The sequence below is a fragment of the Entelurus aequoreus genome, linkage group LG17, assembly GCF_033978785.1.
Source record: "Entelurus aequoreus isolate RoL-2023_Sb linkage group LG17, RoL_Eaeq_v1.1, whole genome shotgun sequence".
Taxonomy (NCBI): domain Eukaryota; kingdom Metazoa; phylum Chordata; class Actinopteri; order Syngnathiformes; family Syngnathidae; genus Entelurus; species Entelurus aequoreus.
Window position 1 is genome coordinate 11,365,854 of NC_084747.1, and position 16,719 is coordinate 11,382,572.

The 16,719-nt window shown below is 37.0% G+C and overlaps 1 protein-coding gene across 1 annotated transcript; it reads right to left on the bottom strand.

The window, feature by feature from the left end:
- Positions 1–529: 529 nt before the first annotated feature.
- LOC133631875 (oocyte zinc finger protein XlCOF22-like) lies at positions 530–14,858 on the bottom strand. Its single transcript, XM_062024045.1, has 2 exons — positions 14,579–14,858; positions 530–1,870 (listed from the first exon to the last, which is right to left on the bottom strand). Exons 1-2 carry the CDS (start codon positions 14,856–14,858, stop codon positions 918–920), a joined length of 1,233 nt encoding a protein of 410 aa, XP_061880029.1. The 3' UTR covers positions 530–917.
- Between the last annotated feature and the right edge of the window lie 1,861 nt (positions 14,859–16,719).

The following is a 16,719-nucleotide window of genomic DNA, read 5'->3' on the forward strand; positions in this document are numbered from 1 at the left end:
CTACCGTTCAAAAGTTTGGGGTCACATTAAAATGTCCTTATTTTTCAATGAAGATAACTTTAAACTAGTCTTAACTTTAAAGAAGTACACTCTATACATTGCTAATGTGGTAAATGACGATTCTAGCTGCAAATGTCTGGTTTTTGGTGCAATATCTACATAGGTGTATAGAGGCCCATTTCCAGAAACTATCACTCCAGTGTTCCAATGGTACAATGTGTTTGCTCATTGGCTCAGAAGGCTAATTGATGATTAGAAAACCCTTGTGCAATCATGTTCACACATCTGAAAACACTTTAGCTCGTTACAGAAGCTACAAAACGGACCTTCCTTTGAGCAGATTGAGTTTCTGGAGCATCACATTTGTGGGCTCAAAATGGCCAGAAAAAGAGAACTTTCGTCTGAAACTCGACAGTCTATTCTTGTTCTTGGAAATGAAGGCTATTCCACTAAATTGTTTGGGTGACCCCAAACTTTTGAACGGTAGTGTACATTCCGCCACACAATAGATAAACAACTCTATAAACTGTTTTTTTTCATATCAAATTCTACCCAAATCCTTTATTAAAGTCAAATACAAATAAGGCAACAAGAGAAGTCTACTATGATTCAAATAAACAAACAATGGATTTGTTTTTGTTTTTTGATCAATTAATAATCTTTTTTTTTGACACCCTTATTATTTACCGGAGAAGAAAGCTAGCGCGCTGGTCGCTAGCTTAAACGGTAAAATGAAAGCATATTTTTGTCCTACCACAATCTAAACTGGTATAACCACATTGCTGTTTGAGCAGTGAAGATATTCAATTGTGCGCATCAAAAGTGGTGAATACAAAGATGCGTATGTTGTTTCTTTTCCCACATAAATCTTGGTAATGTGAGACGTTCACATTGTTAGGTGTCTGTTTGGAAGTACATCAGTCCACAAACGTGCCGGACGACCCCCTGGACGTCTCGCCGTGGTTCACCGAGCACATTTTGTGCGTCCCCATGTGCCTATTCAAAGTGGAACTCTGAGCAAACGCGTCGCCGCAGACCGAGCAGCGGAACGGTTTCTCCCCGGTGTGCGTCCTCATGTGCAAGACGACGTGCATCTTCCGGGAGAATCCCTCGCCGCAGACTGAGCAGGTGAAAGGTTTTTCCCCCGTGTGCGTCCTCAGGTGCGAGAGCATGTTTACCTTCAGGGAGAATTTTTCCCCGCACACCGAGCAGCTGAAGGGTTTTTCCCCCGTGTGCGTTTTCATGTGTCTGGTCAACGTGGACCTCTGGGCAAATCTCGCGCCACAGACCAGACAGCAGTACGGTTTTTCCCCGGTGTGCGTGCGCACGTGTCGAGTGAAGTCGCACTTCTGAGCGAATATTTTGTCGCAGACCGAGCAGGGGAAACGTTTTTTCCCCGTCTTCCTTCTAGCGCGCTCAGAGTGTTTGTTGGCGGCGTGAGTCCTCGTGTCGACTTCGCAGTCGCCTTCGCTGCTCAAAGCTTCTCTGTCCCAGTCGCCCACTTCAAGGTGTGTGTCGTCACCACCTGATAGTAGACCCTCACAGTGGTCCGCTTCTCTTGTCGGGTGTTGCGGCCAGCTGCTGCTTGAAAGCTCCGCCCCTCTGTTCTCCTCACTTGGACTGTGATGAAGCGGCGAGGACACTCGTGGTTTGTCTTCATCGTCTTCAGTCTTCACAGAGAAACCACTCAGTGGCAACGTGGTGGGATCAGCCTCGTCTGCCCCTGGAAGACACTCTCCCTCCTGAGTGATCCAGAGTTCCTCCTCTTCCTCTTTAATGTGGGGGGGCTGCGGATCCTCCTGTTTCAAAGTGGAAATACTTCCCAGCAGCTGAGGGGGAAGTTCTCCTCGAGCAACCATAAGTTGGACGTCTGCAGGACACAAACAAAAGCACACGTTGGCTCAGACTACAAACTACAAAAGCAGTGAAGTTGTCATGTTGTGTAAATGCTAAATAAAAAGAGAATACAACGATTTGCAAATCCTTTTCACCTTATATTCAATTGAATAGACTGCAAAGACAAGATATTTCATGTTTCAACTGGAAAACATTGTTATTTTTTGCAAATATTAGCTCATTTGGAATTTGATGCCTGCAATATGATACAAAAAAGCTGGCACAAGTGGCAAAAAAAGAGTGAGAAAGTTGAGGAATGCTCATCAAAGACTTATTTGGAACATTTTTATTTTTTCATTGTGACACTGCCACTCCATTTTTAAATAGGGAAAATTCCCAGTCCAAACATGGGGATATGGCAACACCTTCCGCAATGTCTGCAATTAAAACAAGCCGCATTAAACTGTATTTACCGCCAATATTTACTAATATTAAAACCAACAGAGTACTTTTTTTCATAAAAAAAAAAAATCATGTGAATCCACCTAGTCTGTTCCTGATAGTTACAAATATGAACACAAAACACATTTTATAGAGAACAATTATAGATTAACGTGCAGATAACAATGCAACATACATATAACCGACAAATGAAATACCTTTTACGGAATGATCTTTCTTGAATTTAATTGTGTTGCTCATCCAATTGCTGGCATTCGCAACTTTTTATGGCCTGATGCCGTCGTACTCAGCCACAAAAAAATCAGACTGACACCGAGTAATAGGTTTCAATATACTGAAAATTATTATTGTGTAATAGGTTGGGCCACATTTTTATAAAAAACATGTGCCTTCAAAATAACTATTTTGTAGAATTTGGACCGGAAAACGCAACAGGGGTCATCCATAGCTTGTGTCCTTACCGGAGCCCGGGATTGAACTCGGGACCTTCGTATTGCGAGGCACATGCATTAACCCCTAGCAAGCTACACTTTGCCACAAGCTGGCACAAGTGGCAAAAAAAGAGTGAGAAAGTTGAGGAATGCTCATCAAAGACTTATTTGGAACATCCCACAGGTGAACAGGCTAATTGGGAACAGGTGGGTGCCATGATTGGGTATACAAGCAGCTTCCAGTCATTCACAAACAAGGACGGGGGCGAGGGTCACCACTTTGTCGACAAATGCCTGAGCAAATTGTTCAAGAACAACATTTCCCGACCAGCTATTGCAAGGAATTCAGGGATTTCACCATCTATGCTCCGTAATATCATCAAAATGTTCAGAGAATCTGGAGAAACCACTGCACGTAAGCCAGTGTTTTTCAACCACTGTGCCACCGCACACTAGATAGTCTGGTGTGCCGTGGGAGATGATCTAATTTCACCTACAGTTTGTCACTACATCTGTAAGTGCAAGTCAAAACTCCAAAGCCGTTTATCAACAACACCCAGAAACGCTTCGCTGGGCCTGAGCTCATCTAAGATGGACTGATGCAAAGTGGAAAAGTCTTCTGTGGTCTGACGAGCCCACATTTTAAATCGTTTTTGGAAACTGTGGACGTCGTGTCCTCCGGACCAAAGAGGAAAAGAACCATCCGGATTGTTCTAGGCGCAAAGTGTAAAAGGCAGCATGTGTGATGGTATGGGGGTGTATTAGTGGCCAAGACATGGGTAACTTACACATCTGTGAAGGCGCCATTAATGCTGAAAGGTACATACAGCTTTTGGAGCAACATATGTTGTTATCATGGACGCCCCTGCTTATTTCAGCAAGAGAATGCCAAGCCAGGTGTTACAGGTAGCCCGTAAGGACCAGATGAGTAGCCCGCTGGCCTGTTCTAAAAATAGCTCAAATAGCAGCACTTACCAGTGAGCCGCCTCTATTTTTTCAATTTTATTTATTTACTAGCAAGCTGGTCTCCCTTTGCCCGACATTTTTAATTCTAAGAGAGACAAAACTCAAATAGAATTTGAAAATCCAAAAAAATATTTTAAAGACTTGGTCTTCACTTGTTAAAATAAATTCATAAATTTTTTTCTTTGCTTCTTATAACTTTCAGAAAGACAATTTTAGAGAAAAAATACAACCTTAAATATGATTTTAGGATTTTTAAACACATATACCTTTTTACCTTTTAAATTCCTTCCTCTTCTTTCCTGACAATTTAAATCAATGTTCAAGTAAATTTATTTTTTTTATTGTAAAGAATAATAAATACATTTTTATTTAATTCTTCATTTTAGCTTCTGTTTTTTCGAGGAAGAATATTTGTGAAATATTTCTTCAAACTTATTATGATTAAAATTCAAAAAAAATATTCTGGCAAATCTAGAAAATCTGTAGAATCAAACTTAAATCTTATTTCAAAGTCTTTTGAATTTATTTTAAAATTTTTGTTCTGGAAAATCTAAAAGAAATAATGATTTGTCTTTGTTAGAAATATAGCTTGGTCCAATTTGTTATATATTCTAACAAAGTGTAGATTGGATTTTAACCTATTTAAAACATGTCATCAAAATTCTAAAATTAATCTTCATCAGGAAAAATTACTAATGATGTTCCATAAATTATTTTTTTAATTTTTTCAAAAAGATTCGAATTAGCTAGTTTTTCTCCTCTTTTTTTCGGTTGAATTTTGAATTTTAAAGAGTCGAAATTGAAGATAAACTATGTTTCGAAATTTAATTGTCATTTTTTTCGTGTTTTCTCCTCTTTTAAACCGTTCAATTAAGTGTAAATATCATTAATTATTAATAATAACATAGAGTTAAAGGTACATTGAGCAAATTGGCTATTTCTGGCAATTTATTGAAGTGTGTATCAAACTGGTAGCCCTTCGCATTAAAGGCCTACTGAAATGAATTTTTTTTATTTAAACGGGGATAGCAGATCTATTCTATGTGTCATACTTGATCATTTTGCGATATTGCCATATTTTTGCTGAAAGGATTTAGTATAGAACAACGACGATAAAGATTGCAACTTTTGGTATCTGATAAAAAAAAGGCTTGCCCCTACCGGAAGTAGCGTGACGTAGTCAGTTGAACATATACGCAAAGTTCCCTATTGTTTACAATGATGGCCGCATGAAGTGAGAGAGATTCGGACCGAGAAAGCGACAATTTCCCCATTAATTTGAGCGAGGATGAAAGATTTGTGGATGAGTAAAGTGCAAGTGAAGGACTAGTGGGGAGTTGAAGCTATTCAGATAGGGAAGATGCTGTGAGAGCCGGGGGTGACCTGATATTCAGCTGGGAATGACTACAACAGTAAATAAACACAAGACATATATATACTCTATTAGCCACAACACAACCAGGCTTATATTTAATATGCCACAAATTAATCCTGCATAAAAACACCTGCGTGTTTGTTATGCTAGCTCCTAGCTCCTCTGCTAGCTCCTAGCTCCATAGAACACGCCAATACAATTCAAACACCTGATCAACACACACAATCACTCAGCCCAAAAGACCGTTTACCTAACCCAAGGTTCATAAAGCTTATATATTTTTAAAAAGTTACGTACGTGACGCGCACATACGGTCAAGTTATCGAATGTTTAGCAGCCAAGGCTGCATACTCACGGTACCTGATATTCAGCTGGGAATGACTACAACAGTAAATAAACACAAGACATATATATACTCTATTAGCCACAACACAACCAGGCTTATATTTAATATGCCACAAATTAATCCTGCATAATAACACCTGCGTGTTTGTTATGCTAGCTCCTAGCTCCTCTGCTAGCTCCTAGCTCCATAGAACACGCCAATACAATTCAAACACATGATCAACACACACAATCACTCAGCCCAAAAGACCGTTCACCTAACCCAAGGTTCATAAAGCTTATATATTTTAAAAAAGTTACGTACATACGCAAAAAAAAGCCAAAGCTGCATACTCACAGTAGCACGTCTGCGTCTTTGTCATCCAAATCAAAGTAATCCTGGTAAGAGTCTGTGTTGTCCCAGTTCTCTACAGGCGTCTGTGTATCCAAATCAAAAGTCCTCCTGGTTAGAGTCTCTGTTATCCGAGTTCTTCCATCTTGACTGCATCTTTCGGGAATGTAAACAAAGAAGCGCCGGCTGTGTACTGTTGTGGCTGACTACGTTCGAAAAATACGTCCATTTCGCACCGACAACTTTCTTCTTTGCTTGCTTGGCTTCCTTCTCCATAATGCAATGAACATGATTGAAACAGATTCACGAACACAGATGTCCAGAATACTGTGGAATTATGAAATGAAAAGAGAGCTTTTTCGTATCGGCTTCAATGTGGAAGGCATACCCGTGTTCGCCGGGCAACGTCACACGCATACGTCATCCTCAGAGGCGTTTCGAACCGGAAGTTTAGCGGCAAATTTAAAATGTCACTTTATAAGTTAACCCGGCCGTATTGGCATGTGTTATAATGTTAAGATTTCATCATTGATATATAAACTATCAGACTGCGTGGTCGGTAGTAGTGGGTTTCAGTAGGCCTTTAATCACTACCCAAGAAGTAGCTCTTGCTTTCAAAAAGGTTGGTGACCCCTGGCGTAGTGGGTAGAGCGGCCGTGCCAGGAACCTGAGGGTTGCAGGTTCGCTCCCCGCCTCTTGACATCCAAATTGCTGCCGTTGTGTCCTTGGGCAGGACACTTCACCCTTGCCCCCGGTGCCGCTCACACTGGTGAATGAATGATGAATGAATGATAGGTGGTGGTCGGAGGGGCCGTAGGCGCAAACTGGCAGCCTCGCTTCAGTCAGTCTACCACAGGGCAGCTTACCACCACCAGGTGTGAATGAATGATGGGTTCCCACTTCTCTGTGAGCACTTTGAGTATCTAATAATAGAAAAGCGCAATATAAAATCGAATCCATTATTACCATAGTAACTAATTAGATGAGCATAGTAACTAATGAGATGACCATAGTAACTAATGAGATGACCATAGTAACTAGTATATCATGCAAAAGAGCAGATTCCAAGCCTGTAAAGACTTAGTATAGTTGAAGACTTCTGGTCATGTGTAAAGATGAGTGCACATCATAATGGCAGCTACACTTTACACCTTAAAGGCCTACTGAAAGCCACTACTAGCGACCACGCAGTCTGATAGTTTATATATCAATGATGAAATCTTAACATTGCAACACATGCCAATACGGCCGGGTTAACTTATAAAGTGACATTTTAAAATTCCCCGCCACACTTCCGCTTGAAAAACTCCTTTGGATATGATTTATGCGCGTGACGTCACAAAATCCACGGAAGTGGTTGGACCCCATCGGACCCGATACAAAAACCTCTTGTTTTCTTCGACAAAAATCCACAGTATTCTGGACATCTGTGTTGGTGAATCTTTTGCAATTTGTTTAATGAACAATGGAGGCTGCAAAGAAGAACGTTGTAGGTGGGATCGATCGGTGTATTAGCGGCTAAGTACAATACTTACAGCAACACAACAAGGACTACTTACTACGCCTAGCCGATGCTTGCCGCCAAACCCACGGGTGAAGTCCTTCGTCGCGCCGTCGATCGCTGGAACGCAGGTGAGCACGGCTGTTGATGGGAAGATGAGGGCTGGCTGGCGTAGGTGGAGCACTAATGTTTTTATCATAGTTCTGTGAGGTCCGGTTGCTAAGTTGCTAAATTAGCCTTAGCGTCGTTAGCAACAGCATTGTTAAGCCTTACCAGGCTGAGAATTTTTAACCGTGTAGTTACATGTACATGGTTTAATAGTATTGTTGATCTTCTGTCCATCCTTCCAGTCAGGGGCTTATTTATTTTGTTTCTATCTGCATTTGAGCCAGATGCTATCACGTTAGCTCAGTAGCTAAGTGTCTCACCGATGTATTGTCGTGGAGATAAAAGTCACTTTAAATGTCCATTTCACATGCTCGACTCATTTTCAAGAGGATATAGTATCCCAGGTGGTTTAAAATACAAATCTGTGATCCACACTAGAAAAAGGAGAGAGTGTGGAATCCAATGAGCCAGCTTGTACCTAAGTTACAGTCAGAGCGAAAAAAGATACATCCATCACTGCCTCTAGTTCCTCATCCACAAATCTTTCATCCTCGCTCAAATTAATGGGGTAATCGTCGCTTTCTCGGTCCGAATCTCTCTCGCTCCATTGTAAACAACGGGGAATTGTGAGGAATACTAGCTCCTGTGACGTCACGCTACTTCCGCTACAGGCAAGGCTTTTTTTTATCAGCGAGCAAAAGTTGCGAACTTTATCGTCGATGTTCTCTGCTAAATCCTTTCAGCAAAAATATGGCAATATCGCGAAATGATCAAGTATGACACATAGAATGGATCTGCTATTCCCGTTTAAATAAAAAAAAATCATTTCAGTAGGCCTTTAAACATCTAAATAAATGATTTGGGAATGTCGACGGGCCACATTGAAAAGCTTAACGGGCCGCATGTGGCCCCCGGGCCTTAACTTGCCCAGGTCTGCTTTTGGAGCACAGATGTAACTCTGTCTGTTCCTCTATGGCAGGGGTGTCCAAACTTTTTCCACTGAGCGCCGCACACTGAAAAATCAAAGCAAGCGGGGGCCATTTTGATATTTTTTATTTAAAAAAACCAATATATGTATAAAAAAAATACATTTAGGCCTCCACTCAAGCTTGATCCCGGGGACCCCGAAGGGTTTTGGTCAAAAAATATAAAAAATGTGTCATTATTCAGTATTATTATTTTTTTATTATTCAAGTTTTAAATCTCTAGATCAACATTAGGTCTATCTGTCAATATAACGTTTTTAAAGATTTAAGTTGTATGCTCTTTTTGTCAAAGAAAACACAGTTTTTTATGGAAAAAAACACAAAATATGCAATATTTTCACTAGAGATGTCCGATAATATCGGCCTGCCGATATTATCGGCCGATGTATGCGTTAAAATGTAATATCGGAAATTATCGGTATCGTTTTTTTTATTATCGGTATCGGTTTTATTTTTTTTTATTATTATTTTTTTTTATTAAATCAACATAAAAAACACAAGATACACTTACAATTAGTGCACCAACCCAAAAAACCTCCCTCCCCCATTCACACAAAAGGGTTGTTTCTTTCTGTTATTAATATTCTGGTTCCTACATTATATATCAATATATATCAATACAGTCTGCAAGGGATACAGTCCGTAAGCACACATGATTGTGCGTGCTGCTGCTCCACTAATAGTACTAACCTTTAACAGTTAATTTTACTTATTTTCATTCATTACTAGTTTCTATGTAACTGTTTTTATATTGTTGTACTTTCTTTTTTTATTCAAGAAATTTTTTTTAATTTATTGATCTTATTTTACTAATTTTTAAAAAAAGTACCTTATCTTCACCATACATGGTTGTCCAAATTAGGCATAATAATGTGTTAATTCCACGACTGCATATATCGGTTGATATCGGTATCGGTTGATATCGGTATCAGTAATTAAAGAGTTGGACAATATCGGAATATCGGATATCGGCAAAAAGCCATTATCGGACATCCCTAATTTTCACCCAATAAAATTTTTAAGTGGAATATTTGACATTATATAATAATTGGAGCCTTAAAAAGGTCAATAACTCATAACACCGTTGATTTTAATTCATTATTATTTTTTGAGCAATGACACTTAAAAACAAATGACACTAACATTATTGGGGATCCAAAAGGGTCCTGCTCATTAAAGTGTTACTGTTTACTTTTAACACAATAATCTCAACTTCAGATCTATCCGCCAATTATACATTTTATTGTTGTTTATGTTCTTTGTTTGTGCATTTGAGGCCCTTCTTTAAAAAAAACACAGCGCAGTTTTTTATATGGCAACCACAAAATATGCAACATTTTCCCCAAAAAAATATCTCAAAGTGGAATATTTAATGTGACGTAATTGGAGCCTTGAATAGGTCAATAATTCATAATGACGTTGATTTTGATTCATTATTATTTTTTAAAGAAAGAAACAGCCTGCGTGGCAGCTTTGTGTTATTAGAGTAAATAATGCAACATTTTCTTGCTACATTTCACCTGTTTGCTCTTTTATACCATTTTTTATGTTTTTAATTTTTTCCCAATCGTATTTTTAAAATGTGCCGTTAAAAAATGACCTGCGGGCCGCACTTTGGACACCCCTGCTCTATGTTTACATCTTCACACTTTTTTTCTTCCACTTTATTGAGCATTTCTTACACACTCCTGATTGTTGCACCTTCATTTTACTGTTAAGTGTTCCACGTGATTCTAGAATGTTGTTTACGTGGCTTGTTGACGTTTGCTTTCTGACTTGATAGCCGAGGGGATTATATATAATCACAAAATCATACATTTTTTTACATTTAATACATTTTTCTCTTTAGGTCGTCATTTCTAAGTGACGGGGAAGATTCAGCACAACAATTGTTTTCAAATGTGTAAAGTCTAGGGTTGCAAAGGGGTAGGGATGATACTCGAAACCGGTTTTCCCGGTTGTTCGATAAGAAAAGAACCGAGTCCTCGGACTCGAATCCCTTTTTAAAAACCGGTACCCGTTATCGAGACCACTATAGTAAAGAAAAAGAGTTGGTTCTATATTCGAACCCCTCGGAACGAATCCCGTCCCGACCAGAAATGCTCCGTGGGACATCACAAGAATTGGCGTCACGTAGCTCAGTCATTAGGCGCAGATAGCGAAAGCAGGAAAAACAATGGACGGGAAAAAGTGCTCCAAGGTGTAATAAAGTTCAAAACAAAAAGGTATAATCCAATGAATAACTTTACTGGGAGATTTGAGCAGACTACAAACACATGACCAACACTTTTACCACCAACCGGAAACATAGCAACCAGGCTAGCAACGCACCTCCTTTACGGCAGCTGGAGCAACGTTCTTATAGCAACCGCAGCACATACATATATATACAACACATCTCCCTTTTTTAACTTTTGTTTTTCTTTCCTTGTAAACGTTACAAAATCACACTGTATATGTGTTGTCTGTCTAATTATAAATAATGCAGACGAGGCGTGTTGGCTGAGTTCTTGACGTTTACTTTCACGGGTGGCGACATGCAACAACACTTTTCGGGGCTACCGCGCATGCTCGTCACTCCCGTTGCATGCTGGGTAGTGTAGTTGTTATATTCCCTAGCTCATAACATCACATCTTTCCCCCTATAAAGAAATAATGTTAACTCAATAAAGTGTATTTCTTTTTTTAGCTTTAACTTTTCATTTTTTTAGCATTGTAACCACATTTGCAAACAACTTTTCTCTTCATAGAATTTTCTTTCAATAAAGAAATAAAGTGCAAAAATGTCAAAGCATCATAACAAACAGTTATGTTCCAATAGCAGCAGAAGTGCACTTTTTGGAGAGCTGTATTATTTTCAGTTTTGTGCCCAAGGGACTGATTTTATTTAACACTATATTATTATTTATACACCTATAGTGATCACAGAGACAGCTTGTTTTTGTGTTACCTTATATATTTGTTTTTCTGAAAAATCCCACTTAATATACTTTGGGTAACAACAGTCATTTTTTTTTTTTTTTTTTTTTTTTAGGGGCGTAACAGTCAATATTTATTTATTTATTTTATTTTTTTCTTATAAAATAAAAGTGAGCTTTTGTTAAACCAAATATTGTGTGTTTTTTCCATATACAACAACCTATCTGGACTCCATAAGAGAATCGATAAGGAATCGGTTCGATAAGAGGATTCGATAGTAGACTCGAACTCGATAATTTCTTATCAAACATCATCCCTACAAAGGGGTGGAAAGTTTCCGGGAAATTTCCGGAAATTTACCACGGGAAGTTAAGCTCGGTAAGTTTGGACATTTTGACCATTTTTTTGATTATTCAAAGTTGGACACCGTCCATCTTATTGTGTAGAATGAGATGAGAAGCTTGTAAAAGACTAATGCAATGCCACACACAGATATAAATAGTCAGCTAAACAACTGGAGTAGTCTTTAAAAATATTTGACTGACGGACAAATGAATAGAAACAGGCTAGATCAGGGGTCGGCAACCCGCGGCTCTTTAGCGTCGCCCTAGTGCAGACCTGGGCATTGTACGGCCCGCGGGCCGCATCCGGCCCTTTGCGCATCCCTGTCCGGCCCGCGTGAGGCCAATCATAAATTACAAAATAAATTTCAAAAAGTATCTATGTCGAGTGTGCAATACAACGGTGCTGCTTTTGTTTTGAAAAGCGTTATTTGTATTACTTCCGTGTGGACGTATGTGCGTGTGCGATTGTGAGTGAATTGAACGGCGCAATTACAAATTACAAAATAAAGTTTAAAAAACATCTATGTCGTGCGCGCAATACAACTGTGCTGCTTTTATTTTGAAATGTGTTATTTATGCCGTATGTCCGGGGGGAACCTGTGAGTGAAGGTGCATAGAGACAAGTGATGAGACGCTAAAAAATGAAAAGTTGATGAGGAATGGCGTGTTTCCAACAAGTATTTCTTTACATAAATTAATGATAAAGCCGTGTGCTTAATGTGTGGTACACAGGTTGCTGTGTTTAAATATCATTTTAATCGCCACTACACGAAGAAACACGAGGGAAAATACCGGAATGTGTCTGATGAAGCGCGCGCAAGGGAGGCTGATGCGTTGATGGTAAAACTGCAAACCCAACAAGGACTTTGTGCCATATTTCACACCCCCAGAGATGCAGCCGTCAGGACAAGTTTCGTCATTTCTCACAAAAGCGCCAGAAAAAGTAAGGCGTTTTCTGACGGAGAGTTTATTAAGGAGTGCTTATTGGACATTGTTGCGCTGATAATGCCCGGAGACATGGACTGTTTTTCGCTAACTTTGGATGAGATCTCTGATGCAGTCAATTAAAGAGACAACCACAGGTAATGACTTGTTCACAGAGGTAAATGCGTGTTGGGACAAGCTGGCAGGTGTGACAATCCAATCCACTTTATTTATATAGCACATTTAAACAACAAAATGTTTCCAAAGTGCTGCACAACAATATTAAAAACAATATTCAAATATTATCCTTAGCTCCACCAACGACTGAATAAAAAGAAAAAACAATTACATATAAAACCAATATAAAAAAAACAATATAGAATAGATATGATTAAAAACTATTTTTAACAACAGATGGTTGTCCAAATCTGATAGGGAAAAATGTTGGATAATGCAGGATAAAGTGACCATCAAAAGCAATCTGCTTTTGTATAAAGTTAAGTTAGGTTAAATTAAATTATTATTATTATTCTTGATTATTATTATTATTATCATCATTATTATTTATCTTACGGTATATCAAAAATAATATTGAGCAAAATTTAATTGAAATATAGTCGTGTGGCCCTCCAGCAGTGCCCGGGTTGCTTATGCGGCCCCCGGTGAAAATTAATTGCCCACCCCTGCCCTAGTGGCTCTCTGGAGCTTTTTCATAAATGTATGAAAAATTTAAAAAGATGAGGGGAAAAAAATATATTTTTGTTTTAATATGGTTTCAGTATGAGGACAAACATGACACAAACCTCCCTAATTGTTATAAATCACACTGTTTATATTAAACATGCTTCACTGATTCGAGTATGTGGCGAGCACCGTTTTGTCCTACTAATTTTGGCGGTCCTTGAACTCACCGTAGTTTGTTTACGTGTATAACTTTCTCCGACTTTCTAGGACGTGTTTTATGCCACTTTTTTCTGTCTCATTTTGTGCACCAAACTTTTAAGGTTGTGCGTGAAGGCACAAAGGTGAGTTTTGTTGATGTTATTGACTTGTGTGGAGTGCTGATCGGACATATTTGGTCACTGCATGACTGCAAGCTAATCGATGCTAACATGCTATTTAGGCTAGCTATATGTACATATTGCATCATTATGCCTCATTTGTAGCTATATTTGAGCTCATTTAGTTTCCTTTAAGTCATCTTAATTCAATTTATATCTCATGACAACTATCTGTATGTAATATGGCTTTTAACTTTTTGCGGCTCCAGACAGATTTGTTTTTGTATTTTTGGTCCAATATGGCTCTTTCGACATTTTGGGTTGCCGACCCCTGGGCTAGATGAATAAATGAACATGCTAAATCAAACTATAAGCTACATTCTTGTATGACAACAGAATGGCTAGCAGAACAGAAGGCAGAGGAAACTACACCTTTTGATTTAGTATTTGCAAAAAAGGTCAATTCGGATCGCTAACGTTGTTAGCATAAATGAATGGGATTTAACATAGAGAAAATTAGCATCACGGCTAACGGAGAAATATTTTGGGTTCATTATGAGACTGTGGTGGTACATAAACCTAGCTAGCTAGCTAGAGATATTGGCCCCAAAATCATTGAACAAGTACAGGAACAGCTAGCTAGCTTGAGTGTAAGTCTGCTGGAGTAGTCTACAGTCATGCAGTAACAAGCAATTACACCACTATTACACCTAAATACCATAGATCGAATATATTTACCCCAGTAATATCATCAACACTTACCAGTCCTTGGGCTCAAATACCTCGATAGCGCTGCTGTAGTGTGTAGCATGCTGGCAATTATCTGTGCATGTGATGGAAGAATGCACTGCACATGTGATGGAGGAATGCACAGTGCAGGGTTGAAATTCTACTGAATTTGCATTAAATCAGGTTGTTTTAGCTAATAATCATGCTGCAGGATCTAGCATGTTGCATTCTATGTTTATTCCCGTGGAAAGTTTCCAACTTTGAATATTAGCGGCATTTTGCAACCCTAGTTAAGTGAAATGCTGATCCATCAAACAAACCTTCAATGTGCAAAACAGCTTCCAGTTGTCGTCGATGTCGCTCCTTCTCCTCTCTCGTTCTAGAAAGTTCCTCCTCGTAGCACGCGATCGTTCTTTCGACCAGCGCGAATATTTCATCAGCCGCCGCCATGAGTCGCTCCTTCACCAACTCTTTCAGCATTTTCGATGTTTGTAACTTAATGGCAGTTCGTCGTCTTCGCCCTTTGTCTGTTTTGGAACGCTTTGCTAACTTCCGGCTTTTTTCGTCTTCTTCTTTCTGTTTAGATTGTAAAGCCTTCATGACGTCACACTGCTGCCATCTTGTGGCAGAATGTGAACTTATGTGAAACCAAAATACGCTTTTTTGTTTTGTTTTGTTTTGAATTAAGATTGGAATATATTTTTATTTTTTTTAATTTTATAAACCTTTATTTATAAACTGCAACATTTACAAACAATCGAGAAATAATAATAATCAAAATAAGTACTAAAACAGTACAAATCAGCGCCAGGGGGCTGTAAACTCAATAAAGTAACTAAAATAGAATGCAAAAAATTATATATATATATATATATATATAACAAAAAGCAAAGCCAAACCAAAATACGCTTTTTTTGTTTTGTTTTGATTTGCGATTGCAATATATATTTTTATTTTATAAACCTTAATTTACAAACTGCAACATTTACAGACAAATTAGAAATAATAATAATCAAAATAAGTACAAAAACAGTACAAATCAGCGCCAGGGGGTTGTAAACTCAGTAAAGTAACTAAAATAGAATTATGTATATATATATATATATATATATATATATATATATATATATATATATATATATATATATATATATATATATATATATATATATATATATATATATATATATAACAAAAAGCAAAGCCAAACCAAAATACGCTTTTTTTTGTTTTGTTTTGAATTGCGATTGGAATATATTTTTTTATTTTATAATCCTTAATTTATAAACGGCAACATTTACAAACAATCGAGGAATAATAATAATCAAAATAAGTACAAAAACAGTACAAATCAGCGCCAGGGAGTTGTAAACTCAATAAAGTAACTCAAATAGAATGCAAAAAAAAATACAAAATAAAAAAAATAATATATATATATATATATATATATATATATATATATATATATATATATATATATATATATATATATATATATATATATATATATATATATATATATATATATATATATATATATAACAAAAAGCAAAGCCAAACCAAAATACGCTTTTTTTTGTTTTGTTTTGATTTGCGATTGGAATATATATTTTTATTTTATAAACCTTAATTTACAAACTGCAACATTTACAGACAAATTAGAAATAATAATAATCAAAATAAGTACAAAAACAGTACAAATCAGCGCCAGGGGGTTGTAAACTCAATAAAGTAACTAAAATAGAATGCAATATATATATATATATATATATATATAACAAAAAGCAAAGCCAAACCAAAATATGCTTTTTTTTGTTTTGTTTTGAATTGCGATTGGAATATATATTTTTATTTTATAAACCTTAATTTATAAACTGCAACATTTTCAAACAACCGAGAAATAATAATAATCAAAATAAGTACAAAAATAGTACAAATCAGCGCCAGGGGGTTGTAAACTCAATAAAGTAACTCAAATAGAATGCAAAAAATAAAAAATAAAAAAATAAATATATATATATATAACAAAAAGCAAAGCCAAACCAAAATACGCTTTTTTTTGTTTTGTTTTGAATTGCGATTGGAATATATTTTTTTTATTTTATAATCCTTAATTTATACACTGCAACATTTACAAACAATCGAGGAATAATAATAATCAAAATAAGTACAAAAACAGTACAAATCAGCGCCAGGGAGTTGTAAACTCAATAAAGTAACTCAAATAGAATGCAAAAAATAAATATAAATGTATGTATATATATATATATATATATATATATATATATATATATATATATATATATATATATATATATATATATATATATATATATATATATATATATATATATATATATTAGCTTTAACGTCTGTAAACTACGGTTTCATAATAATAATAATAAAAAAAAATAAAAAAAATAACATTGACTTTGTGACAGCTTAACATGAAGGAAGTACG

Bases quoted from the DNA above. Each gene is read 5' to 3' on its own strand.
- LOC133631875 (XM_062024045.1), bottom strand. From the start codon at position 14,858: ATGAAGGCTTTACAATCTAAACAGAAAGAAGAAGACGAAAAAAGCCGG. The intron at 1,871-14,578 runs GTTTGTTTGATG...TGTGTCCTGCAG, and splicing joins AGCTGTTTTGCACATTGAAG to ACGTCCAACTTATGGTTGCT.